Source organism: Scyliorhinus canicula, chromosome 12 (assembly GCF_902713615.1).
Source record: "Scyliorhinus canicula chromosome 12, sScyCan1.1, whole genome shotgun sequence".
NCBI classification, from domain to species: Eukaryota; Metazoa; Chordata; class Chondrichthyes; order Carcharhiniformes; family Scyliorhinidae; genus Scyliorhinus; species Scyliorhinus canicula.
In genome coordinates, this window is record NC_052157.1 from 149306418 (window position 1) to 149323674 (window position 17257).

Genomic DNA, 17257 nt, shown 5'->3' on the forward strand with positions numbered 1-17257 from the left:
TGAGAGGGGGGAGGGCAGTATTTCCCATTATGGCCATCCCAGGCATCGCCGACGGAGAATCCTGCAGAATGTGTTCATCTGAAGGGGAGAATTAACTCACATTGTGAGCTATCCATGGTGCTGAAAGTTTCAGCAATCTTGTCATTGCCCCGGTTGTGCCTAAAAACAGGACAAAACTAGGGTTCACTTCAGGTCCCCTTCCCCCACTGATTTACCATTGGGAAGCCGCTCAGTTCAATCCTCGGTCCGACTTATATTTAGGCAGCCAGCACTCCTGGTGTCTCAGTAATTGCATGTGGAAAGAGGTCAAATTACATGATCAGGTTTCTACCTACATCATACCACTACTTCCTCAACCTGCCACAAATGGTACATGTGAGTGGAGGCCATTTCTATTGGCTTGTCAAGGAATTATTTGCATCACTCAGGTAAGGCTGGGAGAACTCACTTGTCTCGTGTACGTTTCGAGACTTCAAGGCTGCCACTATTGTTCCATCCCTTCTTGATGCGGGCGAGACAAGAGCTTCTTGATGTGGGTGAGATAAGCGTTTCCCTGCTGTTGAACTCTGTTGCCCTGCTCCGTTCCATGTGTCTCTCCTCCCAGTTCCCTTTAAGGTGTTGCTGTGATCCCAGGATGGTCAGCTGGCCTGTCAGATCCGGAATATTTCCAATACAAACGAGGCCCAACCCATCCCCAATAATTATCACCTTGAAGTGTGTGAAGAGCGGAGGTAAGTGACAATGGAGCAAGGCAAGGGTGTGGGCAAGGACACCAGCAGCCAGCTCATTGGTGAGGTAGCTGGGGTGGTGATGGGAGCTATAGGCAAGGGAGTGCCTGGTGGAACTGTGAAGGCTACATGAGCGCAGTGAGCGAAATCACAAGTAGCTGCTGATGAGAACAACAAGAAAAAGGCACTGAAGGCTAGATTATTGTGGCAACCCTCACTCTAAACACAGCCTGCAGTCACTGATGGCTGCTTTCACCATCACACCATGTCACGTCAGCCACCCCTTTCCATTTGAAAGGAAATAAGAAAAAGGGGGTACAGTGTAGAAAAGGGCAGAGAAAGAAGCAACGAAATAGAGAGAAGGAGGATGAGAAAAGTGGGAGTGAAACAAAAAGACAAAAAAAAATCAGCAAGGATATATTCTCCAATTTAATGTGCACAATACCACAGGAGGTTAAGAAATCTCTACTGACAAAAGAGTGGGGTTAGTTCCATCAGGGTTAATTTACTGTTAAAACCTGCCTACTTACCATTGGTTGGGGACTAATGGCAATCCCACAATCCTTTGGGAGTATGAGCTTCCCCAATTGTGGTGGGGGGGGGGGGGGTGGGGGGGGGGGGGGGGGGGGGAGAAATCATTAGCAGATTCCCTGCATAAATAGAGCTGGCCAGTTTGGAACCAGCTAGAGGAGAGTGAGCAGCAAGGGAGGTTGCTGCTGCTGCTGTTGTATATATATATGTTATTGTAAATAAATGTTATTTCTTTCTATCCTTCAACTCATGCTGGATTCTTTGTGGCCCTCACAAAATTTACATTAAAAATTCATTATAAATGTGGACACACACACACACACAGTATACATTTTGAATGAGATGCCATGTTAACTTTAATCCTTACAGTCTACAGTTTTTTTTACATTACAAACTTGGCTTCCCCCACCTACACCTTCTTGACTTACCCTCATCCTCTTGTGCATTTTTAGAAATTGAGTAGCACGCCCAGAGTCGCCTTGGGTAAAATGTGCATCAGAGAAGAAAGGTAAATTACTAAGCTGTGGATGGGCTAAAATGAGAAAAATCCATGGATTGTAGGGGATTAAAGTGAATACTGGATCTCAGTCAACAGGCCTGGAAGCTTCCAACTCACTGGCTTGTCAAATTCTCAGTGTATGTGTGCTGCTCTGAAATCAATTCCACATTTGACTGCAGTAGGTTTGACTGACCTTTGGACAATGCTTAACTCATCAACCACGATCAAATGTACTATGTCAACTGTACCACACATGGCAAACGCCAATTCAAAAAATCCATACAATTTGCAGTTTTTATGTGTGTGTATATATCATGAAATGAAATGAAAATTGCTTATTGTCACAAGTAGGCTTCAAATGAAGTTACTGTGAAAGGGCTACATTCTGGCACCTGTTCGGGGAGGCTGGTACGGGAATTTTAATTGTCAATTTCTCCCTTTTCCTTTCCTGATTGCATTGATTCCTGCTGGTGTACAGTTGCAAGGGTATCAATTGTCTTCCAGTACCTCTCCATTCCTCATGTGCAATCACGGACAATCCATTTCCAGCACAGAGCTAACAGGGGAGGAAGCTGGTCATTTTTCCAGAGTCCGGGGGCAGTGAGATCAATTGCAGCAACTCAAGCTGGAATTGGGAGAGGTGAAGTATTGAACCCACAACCTTCCTATTCTGTTTGCTGAGTTACTTGCTGCATTAAACAGGGAAACACTTGAAGCTCCTTTTCCCTCTCCTCACACACACACCCTCACACCCCCCCCCCCCCCCCCCACATACACACTCTCATGCCATCACACACAGCCTCACACACCACCCACACATGCATAAACACACCATTAACACCCTCACGTACCGGTCTCCCGTTCCACACACTATTGCCACTCAGCAAGGTGGGTAGATGATCTTCTCCAAGATCTCCGCCAATGTAGCTTTCCAACTACAAATTCTGCAACTTCGCACATGGTTGTGATCAGGAGTTCACTGTGCGAAGAACAGCGACTAGCACCTTTAATGTAAAACATCATTGCTTCACAAGATTATTATCGGGAATTAGGTTGGTGATCAAAGCTTGGTCAAAGGTGTAGGCTTCAAGGACCACCTTAAAGGCAGAGAGAAGGAAGGGCGAGGGGAAAAGAGGTTTTAAGGGGAGGAATTCCACTCACACTTGAGTGATTGGAATGCACTTGGTGCTTGGACGGCACCTACCTCTCTTTGATGTGTTCAATGTTTGTAAAAATTGGGGTTTCACCATTTAGAGTCACTGATCCATGAAGGGAGATGAATGAATGAAGGCTGCAGCTGGTTTAAGGAAGCTGTCAAACTCAGCCCACTACTAGAAAGTTATGAATGTCTAGCAGCTGATGGATCTGCGGGGTTGAAACACAGCTTTTCTCCTTCGAGGAATGACACGTGGGCCGGGATTCTCCACCGGCATGCCGGCATGATTCGCCGCTATGCCGGCGCCCGGGGGTTTCCCGACGGCGTGGGGCTGCCCACAATGGGAAAGCCCATTGTCCGGCTGGCGTAACGGAGAATCCCGCCGGACGGTCAGGGCGGAAACGTGGCGTGGCGGAGAACCCGGCCGTGGAGCCTGCAGGTAAGTGTTACAGCTGTAATTGTTTTCACTGTCCCCGTCAGAACTGCTCTCGAGCTTCCAGCCAGGGGTATCATTTCTGGGGTGGGGGGGGGGGGGGGGGGGGGGGGGCGCTGGTCTCTTTAGCCAAGAAGTCCCTGTGGAGTGGTTTCTTTAGTTACGGGCCCCTGGAAGGGTCTCCTTATTCATGGGGTCCCAGGGATGTCTTCCTGACCAAAAAGGCTAGGTGGGGTTATTGGGTTAGGGGGATAGGGTGGAAGTGAGGGCTTAATGGGTCGGTGCAGACACGATGGGCTGAATGGCCTCCTTCTGCACTGTATGTTCTGTTCTGTTCACGGGGTCCTCGGGGGGGGGGGGGTTCCCTCTTGGGGGTCCCGGGAGTGGGGGGGTGGGGGGGGGGGGGGAGGAGTTCGGTCAGCCCCATACTTGGTGGAAGAGGGTGGCAAACAGGCAATCCAGGGGTGGGGGGGCTGCTTCACAATGTGGAGGGGGGGGGATTCGGGGCTGATTTATGGTGCGTGGGGGTGGAGGGAGGGGTCACAGGACTTCGCTATTGGGTTGCCCGCTCGAAAGGGCACCCGATAGTGATTCCCTCGGGAATCATCGTATTCCTCACCATACATAAATTTGTGGGTCACGGGATTGCATCCCACTTTGCACTCCCAGGGGATCATAAAACGGGTGCAATTCTCCGACGGGAGAACAGTCTCCCAAATGGAGAATTCGCCCTGTAATTTGGGCTGAAAGTTTCCACACGTAACAATTAAAAAGCAAACTTCGGCTTCATACAAAAACTTCACTCACTCTAAAATATACTATTTAATCGAGTCATTGCAGCACCGAAGCAGCCATTTGACCTGGCTCACTGTTGGGCAATCCGGTTAGTCCCAGTCCTTTGCACCATTCCAATAGCCTTGCAAATTTAATTCCTTCAAATGCCAACCTAAATTGCTTTGAAAATCATTGCTCGTCTCCATTCTACCACCCTCGTTGGCAGCAACGTATAAGCCATTACAACTCTCAGTGCAAAAAAGGCTAGTCCTCACATTCCACCCCCCCCCCCCCCACATCTCTTGCCCAAAAACCTCAAATTGATGCCCCTTAGTCCTTGTACCATCAGATAATGTCTTTAGACATTCCTCTGCCAATCGTTTTGACAAGGACATGAACCACTTAATTGGAGTGAGACAGTGGACTTCATTCAAATCTATTTGCTTGGAAAAGCGGTGTTCCTGAATCCTGATAACATTCAGAAATTCCCAGAAGATGAAAATAAAGCGAAAAGGCGCAAGTGAAGGCCACTTGGATCATCAAGCTCACTCCTTCCATTATGGTGCTCTTTCTCCATCTCATCGGTTGCCTTTCCCCTGCTTATTCCAGGCTGAAGGAGTGAGCTTTCAAGAAAATACTGTAAACTTTGTTCCTAGCCCTTGAGAAATAAATCCTCCACATTATTAACCTGCCACTGCGATTTAACATTGCTTAGCTTAGGATAGCATTAGAAGTAAGAACTGAACTGCAACCTTCTATCCTGGTGTCAACTATCTATTATCTTAATTATTGTTGTATTAAGATATAATTCCAAACAAATTACTGATCATTCCTGATACAGTCTCTTAACTGTTACTTCCCCACCCCCTGCCCGCAAAGCCTCTCCTCTCTGCCAGCGCTGGATTTCTCTTCTAATCTCTGCAGTTCCATAAAATGTGCTTTACAGTGGCCTCACGCCCATTCTTCCCTGAGTCCAGCAGTCAATCCGATCAAGGGGCTGTTTAGCACACTGGGCTAAATCGCTGGCTTTGAAAGCAGACCAAGCAGGCCAGCAGCACGGTTCGATTCCCGTAACAGCCTCCCCGAACAGGCGCCGGAATGTGGCGACTAGGGGCTTTTCACAGTAACTTCATTTGAAGCCTACTCGTGACAATAAGCGATTTTGACTTTTTCACTTTCACAACCTCGGCTAACTAAAATAAATAAATCTCAGTTCTGAAATATTCAATTGATACCCTCAAGCCTCAACAGCCTTTTGTTTTTGGCAGGGAGGGGCCGGAGCGGTGGGGGAACAGAGTTCCAGAATTTCACAATCCGTGTGTGCAGAAGTGCTTCCTGACATGACCCCCGAGCAGCCTACCTTTAATTTTAAGTTAATGCTCCCATTATTCAGGGGAAATAGTTTCTCTTTAATATCTACCCTTTCAAATTGTTTCATTAGCTTAAAGACCTCAAATTCTATGTTCAAGAGAACACAAAGCTAGTCTATGCAACCTCTCCTCCATGACTTAACCTTTAGCCCCATCATCATTCTGGTGAATCTGCCCCTGCGCTCCCACCAAGGGCCGACATATCCTTCCTAGGGAGGGGCACTTGGAACTGAATGGGTGTAACCAGAGCTCGAACAGTGCATCTGCAACAAAGCTTCTACCTCTTTATATTCCAAGCCCCTTGTTCAGTGCTCTCTCACCAGGAGAAATAATTTCTCTCTGTCTACCTTATCAACTCCTTTAATCATCTTTAATACATTTTGTTTTACATGGGGACAGTTGGCCACGGTACAGCAGTTTCCATCTAATTAGTTCTGAGTGCACTGGAGACAGCTCCACAATAACAATGTATTAGTGTACATGGCAGTCTGCAGCCCCAGCGAGATGCGGGCAACCTCTGGAGGTGTCCTGCGTACAGTGCGAATTATTAAAAAGACAACTTGGTCTTCAGTAGAAAAGCTGACACACGTTGTGTACGTCTGTCTTCTCCAATATTAAAAGAAAGCCGGTTCGGGGTAAGTTGGAAAATTCTTCAACAATCATTGGAGATTGAACTCTTCCCAACCCACCCCTGAGAAAATAATTCAGCAACCATGTCTGTTTTTGCAATAATTCTGGTGCATTGTATTAATCAAATTAAAACTTCCACTGACTCCAACCGTGCCCTTGCTGCTGGCAAGCAGCCAGCTGGGCCAGACCGCCATTGGAGGTGCTCAAGAATGATCCCTGGAATGAAGAGCTTCTCGTATGAGGAATGGTTGAGGACTCTGGGTCTGTACTCGTTGGAGTTTAGAAGGATGAGGGGGGATCTAATTGAAACTTGCAGGATACTGCGAGGCCTGGATAGAGTGGACGTGGAGAGGATGTCTCCACTTGTGGGAAAAACTAGAACCAGAGGGCACAATCTCAGACAAAAAAGCCGCTCCTTTAAAACAGAGATGAGGAATTTCTTCAGCCAGAGGGTGGTGAATCTGTGGAACTCTTTATCGCAGAAGGCTGTGGAGGCCAAATCATTGAGTGTCTTTAAGACAGCGATAGATAGGTTCGTGATTAATAAGGGGATCAGGGGTTAATGGGGAGAAGGCAGGAGGATGGGGATGAGAAAAATATCAGCCATGATTGAATGGTGGAGCAGACTCGATGGGCCGAGTGGCCTAAATTCTGCTCCTATATCTTATGGTCTTAAGAGATGCTGCAGTCCACAGTAAAGCCTTCAAGACCCATCTCAGCTCATGGATGTCCAATCCAACATGGCCAACCAAAGTGTCCTCAATAGAATATCAGCAGCTTTCCGCACCCTTCCCCTTACCCGAACTTCAGCCAATGGCGAAACACTTGGCAGGAGAACGAGGATAGTTTATATAGCGTTAAATATAGACACCTAGGGCTTGTATACGGGTGATTCATAATTATTTCAGTAAATTGCACTGTTAATTGGAATTAAGCTGTTGGATACATTTGTCTTTTTGTTCTGGGCCTGGGGGTGATGTTTCTATTTGTGGTGACGTGAGGGCAAGGTTGGTAAGGTTTGACTGAAAGGAAAGACCATTGGCCAGTTGTAGGATGGGTTGCAGTTGCAATAAAGACAGCCCAGAGGACCGGTGTGGGATGAAAGCATCATGACCGCTTGCAGGAAACCAGGTTTGCACGCAACGTTCACCGTCAGTGTTTGTAAGTAGCTGGACACCCAGGGGAGTGCTATATCTTTCTGCTGAGAAATGTGCCAGGTTCTTGGTGTGGAGCACACACCACAATGGCAGTGCCTTGGAGGCTGGGAAATACTATAAACTGCTTTTCCGTAAAGTAACAAAGTAACCTAAAATTATTTTCTCTGGAGTTGTGCATTTCCAGTTGATCAGCAAAACACCAACAGTGAAGAAAAATAGGAACCTCAAGCCCAGCATGATCTGCTGCGACCGGACGCATTAAACAATTCTGTTAGAAAGGGGAATTTGTAATGCAAACTTTTAAGAACTGTCTAGATTTTAATTGGGGTTCGAATCGAGTGGATTAAGCTGAAAGTGTAAAGTACTGCCACATTGAGTGGCCAGAAGTGATATGTTTCATAACTACTAATTGAGTCTCATGATTCAGATTCAGTCATTCTGCCCCCTCAAGAAAAAAGGCAGTTCACATAAAATAACACTATTAGGTATGATGATGGATGTAATTTATAAAAACATTTTGGGATTATGGTGCATTGTGTAAAGAAAGCCATGTGTGTGTGTGTGTCCATGATTAATTAACCTGGGGGGACGATTAAGAGAGACAGTTTGTCTGTAAGGGCTGAGAGATAAAAAGGGGTAACGGTCTAACGTTCATGCATTTGTAATGAAACGTGGTGTGGTTGGATGTAAAATTTGCAGGATGTTTTTGGGGGATTTTTCTGTCGGACTGTTTAAACTGTGTAACTTGTGTGCTTAATTATTTTCTTGCTAATGAATCTTTTAATATTTAAAATCCTAAAATTATTGGAGTTCTATGCTCTTGGGGTCGCTAGCTTTCCCCCTCTTGTTTTTGAAATACAAAAAGGTTCATCGATCAGCCTCAACATCGGTGCCCCACAAGGCTGTGTCATCAGCCCCCTACTATACTCCTTATATACCTATGACTGTGTGGCCAAATTCCCCTCCAACTCGATTTTCCAATTTGCTGATGACACCGCCGTAGTAGGTCGGATTTCAAACAATGACAAGACACAGGAATGAGATAGAGAATCTGGTGAACTGGTGCGACGACAATAATCTCTCCCTCAATGTCAACAAAACGAAGGAGATTGTCATCGACTTCAGGAAGCATAGTGGAGAACATGCCTCTGTCTACATCAATGGGAATGAAGTAGAAAGGGTCGAGAGCTTCAAGTTTTTAGGTGTACAGATCACCAACAGCCTGTCCTGGTCCCCCCATGCCAACACTATAGTTAAGAAAGCCCACCAACTACTCTACTTTCTCAGAAGACTAAGGAAATTTGGCATGTCAGCTACTACCCTCACCAATTTCTACAGATGCACCATAGAAAGCATTCTTTCTGGTTGTATCACAGCTTGGTATGGAGCCTGCTCTACCCAAGACCGCAGGAAACTACAAAAGGCCGTGAATGTAGCCCAGTCCATTACACAAACCAGCCTCCCATCCATTGACTCTGTCTACAATTCCCGCTGCCTCAGAAAGGCAGCCTGCATAATTAAGGACCCCACGCACCCTGGACATACTCTCTTCCACCTCCTTCCGTCAGGAAAAAGATACCAAAGTTTGAGGTCATGTACCAACCGACTCAAGAACAGCTTCTTCCCTGCTGCCATCAGACTTTTGAATGGACCTACAACGTATTAAGTTGATCTTTTCTCTACATCTTGCTATAACTGTAACATTATATTCTGCAGTCTCTCCTTCCTTCCCTATGTACGGTATGCATTGTTTGTACAGCATGCAAGAAACAATACTTTTCACTGCATACTAATACCTGTGACAATAATAAATCAAATCAAATCAAAGGATAATGATCAGTAAGGCAGGTTTCCCTCTGAGATCTGCTGCTGTTGTAACATAGGGAAATGAACAAATGTCATCCAAATGCTTGCTGGACCTCCACTCTCGAACGTTAGAATCATGGGTACAAGAGTCGGCCATTGGACCCAGCAAAACCACTCCACAAATTTGTTAACCATGGAGGTTATATCCACCTAATCTCCAATCCTCACTTCTCAAGTGTCAATTTCTCTTTTCAACACAATAATTGACTGCGTACCCAATATAACTAGATTCAAAAGGAAATAAATTGTATCCAAATGAAAATAAAATAACACAAGCGTGTTTGTGTACATGTATGGGACCATGTATATGTCTTAGTAATACATCTCAACATATTTTGTTGTCCACGTTTATCTTGCACTTTCCGGTCACAAGCAAGTTGTGTTTAGTGCTACTTACTGCACAAGGCAATGATATGGCTGCTGTCCTCATGCACAAACTTCCTGGTGACGGCTTCTTCCATGATTTGTTTCACCTGTAGCACAAAATTGCAAAGGAAAAACATCAGTCAATACTTCCCAGCAGAGCATTTTTGAGAACAAACTTGTGGTGTTATATTAAAAAATTGTGAAATAATCAGTATTTTTCTTTCAGCTCAGGGACAACGTGAGAGGAAGCCCTGCGGCAGTAGGAACTATAAATCAGGCTACCCTTAACCAGGCCCAGAGCAGCTGACTACAGAAAAGTCTCTGCATTTCTGGCATCATCCCAGTCCATATAAACAGAGGCCAGTAAAAGCTCTCCTATGCAGGGAATGGAGTCAGAACATGAGCAACATATCCATACAATATACATCACAGAAGTGGGAAAGTGGGAGGATAGTAGTTAGTGCTTTAAGTGCTCTCACTTCCTCTTTTTCTCTGTAGAAAGCACTTAACTATCTTTGATGTGGTCCAGGTGCTGTCAATCATAGCGAGATGTTTGTAAAGATTGCGTTTGTTTCACAGTTGGGTACTTCAAAGCCACTCAAGCCTGAAGGGGGATGAATGAATCAATGCAGATAGTTGGGTGTGAGTGGAAGCTGTCAATCACAGCCTAGTCAAAGCAGTTTCACAGAGATACGAATGAAAGACTTGCAGATTAAAGATTTGAGGAGTTTAAATCCAGCTGATTGGTTTTACTCTTTCCAGAAATTGACAGGTGCTGCTTCCTCTGCCTGAGCCAACAGGTGTACTGTCCAGGTGAGTTTTAAAGCAGATCTTTTTCACTGCCTCTGTCTAGACGTCTCTCTAGCATCATCTGGGCAGGGGTCTCTCTAATGGGGGGGCTTCCAGGCAGGAGTCTCTCTTATGGGGCCTCTGGTGTTAGTTGGGGGTCTCCCTAATTAGGGGGTCACTAGTGGGGGGGGGGGGGTCTGGTGGGAAGGTCTTGCATTGTGGGGGGGGGGGGGATGGTGGCCCTCCAATGAAATTTGGGGGGCAACTCCTTTAAAAAAGGGTTACCCATTTGGCCCACCGCATCAGGACCATGCTTATCTAGACCAGCACCAATTCTCACCCACATGATTCCCGGCCCAAAAGACCATAGAATCATGTGTGCCTGGAAAGTATGGCGTCCAGTCCGTTAATAGGATGCAAGTGGGTCTTAATGGCCCATTTGAATCCTCCCATGTGGCACGGGGTGCGATCTTTGATCCCAACGCCTGCTGGGGATCGGAGCATCAGACCCCGATCCCATTTTCTGCCTGAAGCCAAATTCTCCTTCCGGCATCGCGAAATGGAGAATCCAGCCCAAAAAATAGGAGCAGCAGGCCATTCAGCCCTTCAAATCAGCCCTGCCATTCAATGAGATCATTGCTGATCTTCTGAGGGGATGGCACGTTGGGACAGTGGTTAGCACTGCTGTATCCCAACGCTAGGGATCCCCCGGGTTACATTCCAGCCTTAGCTGACTGTCTACGTGGAGTCCACACATTCTCCCAGTGTCTGTGAGGGTTTCTTTTGGATGCTCCAGTTTCCTCCTACAATGCAAAGATGTGCAGTTTAGGTGGATTGGCCATGCTAAATTGTCCGTTAATGCCCAAAGGTTAGGTGGGATAACGGGGAAAGGGTGGGGCCATGGACCTAGGTAGGTGCTCTTTCCAAGGGTCAGTGAATGGGCTGAATGGCCTCCCTCTACACTGTAAGGATTCAATGATTCAATACTTCAACACCATTTCCCTGAACTACCCCTGTATCCCTCGATGTTTTTAATATGTAGAAAACTATCAAACTCCACCGTGAACCCATTCAATGGCTGAGCCCCCTATTGCCCTCTGGGGCAGAGAATTCCAAAGATTTGCCATCCAAGGATGGAGTGGAAATTCTTTGAACAGAAAATTCCTCTCCTCGTCTTCTCTTCCCCTTCAAATTTGGAACAATAAGAACACTTCTTCAAAATAGCTAGACACCTATTTTAAATTGTGGTTCGAATGAGTGGTGTCGTTTGTTCTGATCCTCTTGCAATAGACCTTGAACTGTGTTGTTCAGGATAGTTCAGGCTGCACATTCGCATGGAGTAAAATATGAAGCTCATGTAAACCATCCAATGAGTAGAGAAAGTGAGTTTAAGTACAGTTGTCACATCTGACTTTCTCACTGCAGGTGTAGCGAAGTCACTGGCTACACTACAGTGTGTTTCACAGCCAGAGGCACCCATTTTACTGCGGCTGTGAGTCACATTCTGACAGTCAGGGTAGAGGTCCACATATGCCCGCCTTTCAACCCCAGGGTGTACCACAAGCTGTGCCAGGTTCAAGGGGTGGGTGCAAGAATGCCTCCCGTCAGGAGTTCTTTCAGCATTGATAGATACCCGGCTCCACTGCTGCAATGCCATTTCTATGTCGCAACAAAGTAGGAACCACTGCATTATGCCTTAAACTCCATCTTAAAATCGTCCATAACTGTAGATGTACGTGGCGCTCCGTACTACCTCGATACAAAATAAAACGACCAGTCAATGTAAGAGGGGCCTCTACCCTGACTGTCTGTCAATGTAATGAATGTTTCAGCCACTGTCCAAGATAGCATTGTTTTTTTTAAAATATAAATTTAGAGTACCCAATTTATTTTTTCCAATTAAGGGGCAATTTAACTTGTTCAATCCACTTACCCTGCACATCTTTGGGTTGTGGGGGCGAAACCCACGCAAAGACGGGGAGAATGTGCAAACTCCACACGGACAGTGACCCAGAGCCGGGATCGAACCTCTGTCCTCAGCGCCGTGAGGCAGCAGTGTTATCCACTGCGCCACCGTGCTGCCCCCAGATAGCATTGTTAACTGAAAACACAGAAAATTAAAATAATTTCTGTGGTAACCTGGGCAGCATGGTGGCGCAATGGTTAGCACTGCTGCCTCACGGCGCCGAGGTCCCAGGTTCGATCCCAGCCCTGGGTCACTGTCCTTGTGGAATTTGCACATTCTCCCTGTGTTTGCGTAAGTTTCGCCCCCACAACCCAAAGATGTGCATGATAGGTGGATTGGCCACGCTAAATTGCCCCTTAATTGGAAAAAATGAATTGGGTACTCTAAATTTAAAAAAATTCTCTGTGGTAACCAACAGCATCGTTTGAAAGAGAGGTAGGTGGGACCCACAAAGGAGAGAGGTAAAACCCAGCTACTGTCAAGCGATTAGGAATTGCTTACTCTTTCTCACTTACGTTGGTGGTTATGTTTTTTAAAAGTGCTTTTTCATTTATTTGCAAAAATAACAAAAGTTAAAATGTCTTTTCTTTCTTTTTTAAAACAAAATTCCAATTAAGGTACAATTTAGCGTGGCCAATCCACCTACTCTGCACATCTTTGGGTTATGGGGGTGAGATCCATGCAGACACGGGGAGAATGTGCAAACTCCACACGGACAGTAACCCGGGGCCGGGATCCTCGGCACCATGAGGCAGTAGTGCTAACCACTACGCCATCGTGCCACCCTTCTTTCAGTTTTTTAAGACATGGGATTGAAATTTCATTGTGTGTTATTAGTAACAATCATGTTAATACGTTCATGTGAAATTTCATGTGTTCCCCGCCCCTCCCCTCCCCCTCATTCTAGCATTTCTTGCTCCTCTATTAAAATAAGAGATAAATACAACTCTGCTGCTTGCAGACTGTGCATTTTCAGCCCTGTTACTGAAGGAGTGGACAATGCCTGACGATGAAAGCAGCTCCACACTCATCCCCATCGACAAAGGAAAAACACAGCTTCCATGTGCACCTACAAGTTCAATAAACGCAACACTACACTCTGGACTTTCACTCAGGTATTCCACAGGTAGCGTGGGATAAATCCCAGGCAATCTTTGGAGAACACACAGCATTTTGCTTCTCTTCTCAGTAACTGTTCAATTCGATTGGCTCGTATTGCAACACCGTCCTTTGCTGCAGAAAGTGGCCCCAACGTGCTTTAGTTTGGGGGAGGGGCTGAATGAAAAATCAGTGGCCATGAGCAGAAGCGAAAGAGGGGAAATAGGTGGATGGGGAGGAGGGGGGGGGGGGGGGGGGGTGATTGAAATGGGCAGCCAAAGGCAGGATTGAGCAGAAAGGTTCAAAATTAAATTTCAAAAGCAGGGAGGGATTTGGCTAAGTGGAGAAAGCCAGGGATGGATTTCCAAAGACGGAAGTTCAATAATGGATTTGGAATAAATTGTATTGCAGTGCCAAAGGATTTAAGAGCACACATGAGGACAAAAGGAAGTTGGGTGGGGCAAGGCTACAAAAATACTTAAACGGAGGGCAAGAACTTTGGTTGCAACTGACTGGGCAGCACGGAGAGACCATAAGACATAGGAGCTGAATTAGGCCACTCGGCCCATCGAGTCTGCTCTGCCATTCAATCATGGCTGATATTTTTCTCATCCCCATTCTCCTGCCTTCTCCCCATAACCCCTGATCCCCGAATTAATCAAGAACCTATCTGTCTCTGTCTTAAAGACACTCAGTGATTTGGCCTCCACAGCCTTCTGCGGCAAAGAGTTCCACAGATTCACCACCCTCTGGCTGAAGAAATTCCTCCTCATCTCTGTTTTAAAGGATCGTCCCGTTAGTCTGAGGCTGAGCCCTCTGGTTCTAGATCCTCTTACTAGTGGAAACATCTCCTCCACGTCCACTCTATCCAGGTCTCTCAGTATTCTATAAGTTTCAATAAGATCCCCCCCTCATCCTTCTGAACTCCATCTGTCATCGATCCTCATACGACAAGCTTTTCATTCCAGGGATCATTCTTCTGAACCTCCTCTCGACCCTCTGCAAGGCCAGTGCATCATTCCTTAGATATGGGGCCCAAAACTGCTCACAATATTCTAAATGGGGTCTGACCAAAGCCTCAGCAGTACATCCCTGCTCTTGTATTCTAGCCTTCTCAAAATGAATGCATTTGCCTTAACTACCAACGGTTCCTACATGTTAACCCTGAGAGAATCCTGAACTAGGACTCCTGAATCCCTATGTGCTTCAGATTAACAAAGGCATTTCCCATTTAGAAAATTATCTATGCCTCTATTCTTCCTATAAAAGTGTATAACCTCACACTTTCCACATTGTATTCCATCTGTCAATTCTTTGCCCACTCTCCTAGCCTGTCCGAGTCCTCTGCAGCCTCCCTACTTCCTCAACACCACCTGCCCCTCTACATATCTTCGTATCATCTGCAAACTTAGCAACAATGCCCCCAGTTCCTTCTTATGGGTTGTTAATGTCTGTCGTGAATAGTTGTGGTCCCAACACTGACCCCTGCGGAATATCACCAGTCACCGGCTGCCATCCTGAAAAGGACCCCTTTATCCCCGCTCTGCCTTCTGCCAGTCAGCCAATCCTTTATCCATGCCCGTACCTTGCCCCTAACACCATGTCCTCTCATCGTATTTAGCAGCCTCCTGTATGGCACCTTGTCAAAGGCCTTCTGGAAATCCAAATAGATCACGTCCACTGGTTCTCCTTTGTCTAACTTCCTCGTTACCTCCTCGAGGGATTCTAACAGATTTGTCAGGCATGACCTCCCCTTGACGAATCCGTGCTGACTCAGCCCTATTTTACCATGCTCTTCCAAGTACTCCGCAATCTCATCCTTAATAATGGACAGTGGGATTTGGAGCGGTTAAGGGAATGGGCTGATGGGACGGCGGCAATGGTATTTTAATAGACTTGTCAGAGAGAGTGGTGTGGCTGACTAGGACCATTAGAGGGATCTAACTTTTAGAACATAGAACATGCAGTGCAGAAGGAGGCCATCTGCACGGACCCACGTAAGCCCTCGCTTCCACCCTATCCCCATAACCCAATAACCCCTCCTAACCTTTTTGGACACCAAGGGCAATTTAGTGTGGCCAATCCACCTAACCTGCACATCTTTGGACCATGGGAGGAAACCGGAGCACCCGGAGGAAACCCACGCAGACACGGGGGGGGAGCGCGCAGACTCCGCACAGACAGTGATCCCAAGCCAGGAATCGAACCTGGGACCCTATCGTTGTGAAGCCACAGTGCTACCCACGTGTGCTACCGTGCTGCCCTTTTGGATGAAGAGCACGTGGTGTAAGGCTACTGTGGGGCAAAGTTAGGTAAGGAGGGATCAATGTCAGGAAGATGAAGAAAGCAGTCATTGATCAGGTGAAGGAGCAAGTGGGAGTGAGTTGAGCAGTACACCCAGTGCTGTGTCTGACATGATGTGGAGATAGAACATAGAACATAGAACAGTACAGCACAGAACAGGCCCTTCGGCCCTCGATGTTGTGCCGAGCAATGATCACCCTACTTAAACCCACGTAACCCGTATACCCGTAACCCAACAATTAACCTTACACTACGGGCAATTTAGCATGGCCAATCCACCTAACCCGCACATCTTTGGACTGTGGGAGGAAACCGGAGCACCCGGAGGAAACCCACGCACACACGGGGAGGACGTGCAGACTCCACACAGACAGTGACCCAGCCGGGAATCGAACCTGGGACCCTGGAGCTGTGAAGCATTGATGCTAACCACCATGCTACCGTGAGGCCCCAAATGCCGGCGTTGGACTGGGGTGGGCACAGTAAGAAGTCTTACAACACCAGGTTAAAGTCCAACAGGTTTGTTTCAAACACTAGCTTTCGGAGCACTGCTCCTTCCTCAGGTGAATCTGTGTCTGTCATGGTGTCAGCTGGGAAAATTGACAGATTCAAAGCTGGGGCTGCGCTTGGGGGGGGGGGGGGGGGGGGTTGATGGACGATGAAGAGGGTGGCTTCGATTTTGCCGACAACAAGCTGGAGAAAGTGTTGGCTCATTCATTTGATTGTGAACAGGAAGTTGCAGAATTAGGCAAGAAGGGGAGGGGTCATTAGCAAGCATCGAACACTTGGATGGCCAGGTGCTGCACGATAGAACACGGAAGTCACGGGCTGGATTTTACAGCCCTCCACTGGCGTGTTCAGACAATACATCGCTGCACAGTGTGTGGTGTTGGATGAATAATTCATGAAAAATCTGTATTTTTCTTTTGGCTCGGTGAGAACTATAACTCAGCAGCTGACCACAGAAGCGTCTCTGCTAGACGAGTATATGTGGCAATTCAGAGCCAGCTGTGCCAGCGTTTCCCACTCCAGATCAACAGAGGTGTGTGTGAAGGCGGAGGGTTTGAAAATGCAGCACCAGGCCTGCCTGTACCCTCCCCCTCCGAACCTGTCTCCCACTGGGGGGTGGGGGCTCACCGTACGGAGAGTCATAAGACGGTAAGAATTAGCAACAGGAGTAGGCCGTTCGGCCCCTCAAGCCTACTCTGCCACGCAATAGGATCATGGCTGATCCGATATTCCTCGCGGCCACTTTCCTGCCCTCGATTCCCTTACTGATCAAGAATCTATCCCAGTCTTAAATACACACAAGGTCCCTATAGCGCTCTGTGACAGGAGTTCCAAAGACTCTCAACCCTCTGAGAGAAGACATTCCTCCTCACTTCAGTCTTATATTGGCTCCCCTTTATTCTGAGACTGTGTCCTCTGGTCCTAGGCTCTCTCATAAGGGGAAACATCCTCTCACTATTCCTCTGTCAAGCCCCTTTAGAATCCGATACGTTTCAATAAGATCACCTCTCATTCGTCTAAATTCCAATAAATAGAGTTCCGAACTGTTTAACCTCTGCTTATAAGACAATCTCTCCATAC

General features: G+C 46.8%; 1 protein-coding gene across 5 annotated transcripts in view; it reads right to left on the reverse strand.

Moving 5' to 3' along the window:
- Window positions 1-17257, reverse strand: part of sgsm2 (small G protein signaling modulator 2) — a 283232-nt gene that overhangs the window by 219615 nt on the left and 46360 nt on the right. For all 5 annotated transcript variants that reach the window (XM_038814470.1, XM_038814473.1, XM_038814469.1 and 2 more), the window contains exon 3: window positions 9542-9617. In XM_038814470.1, the coding sequence (XP_038670398.1) occupies window positions 9542-9617 (76 nt within the window). The remainder of the gene's footprint in view (window positions 1-9541; window positions 9618-17257) is intronic.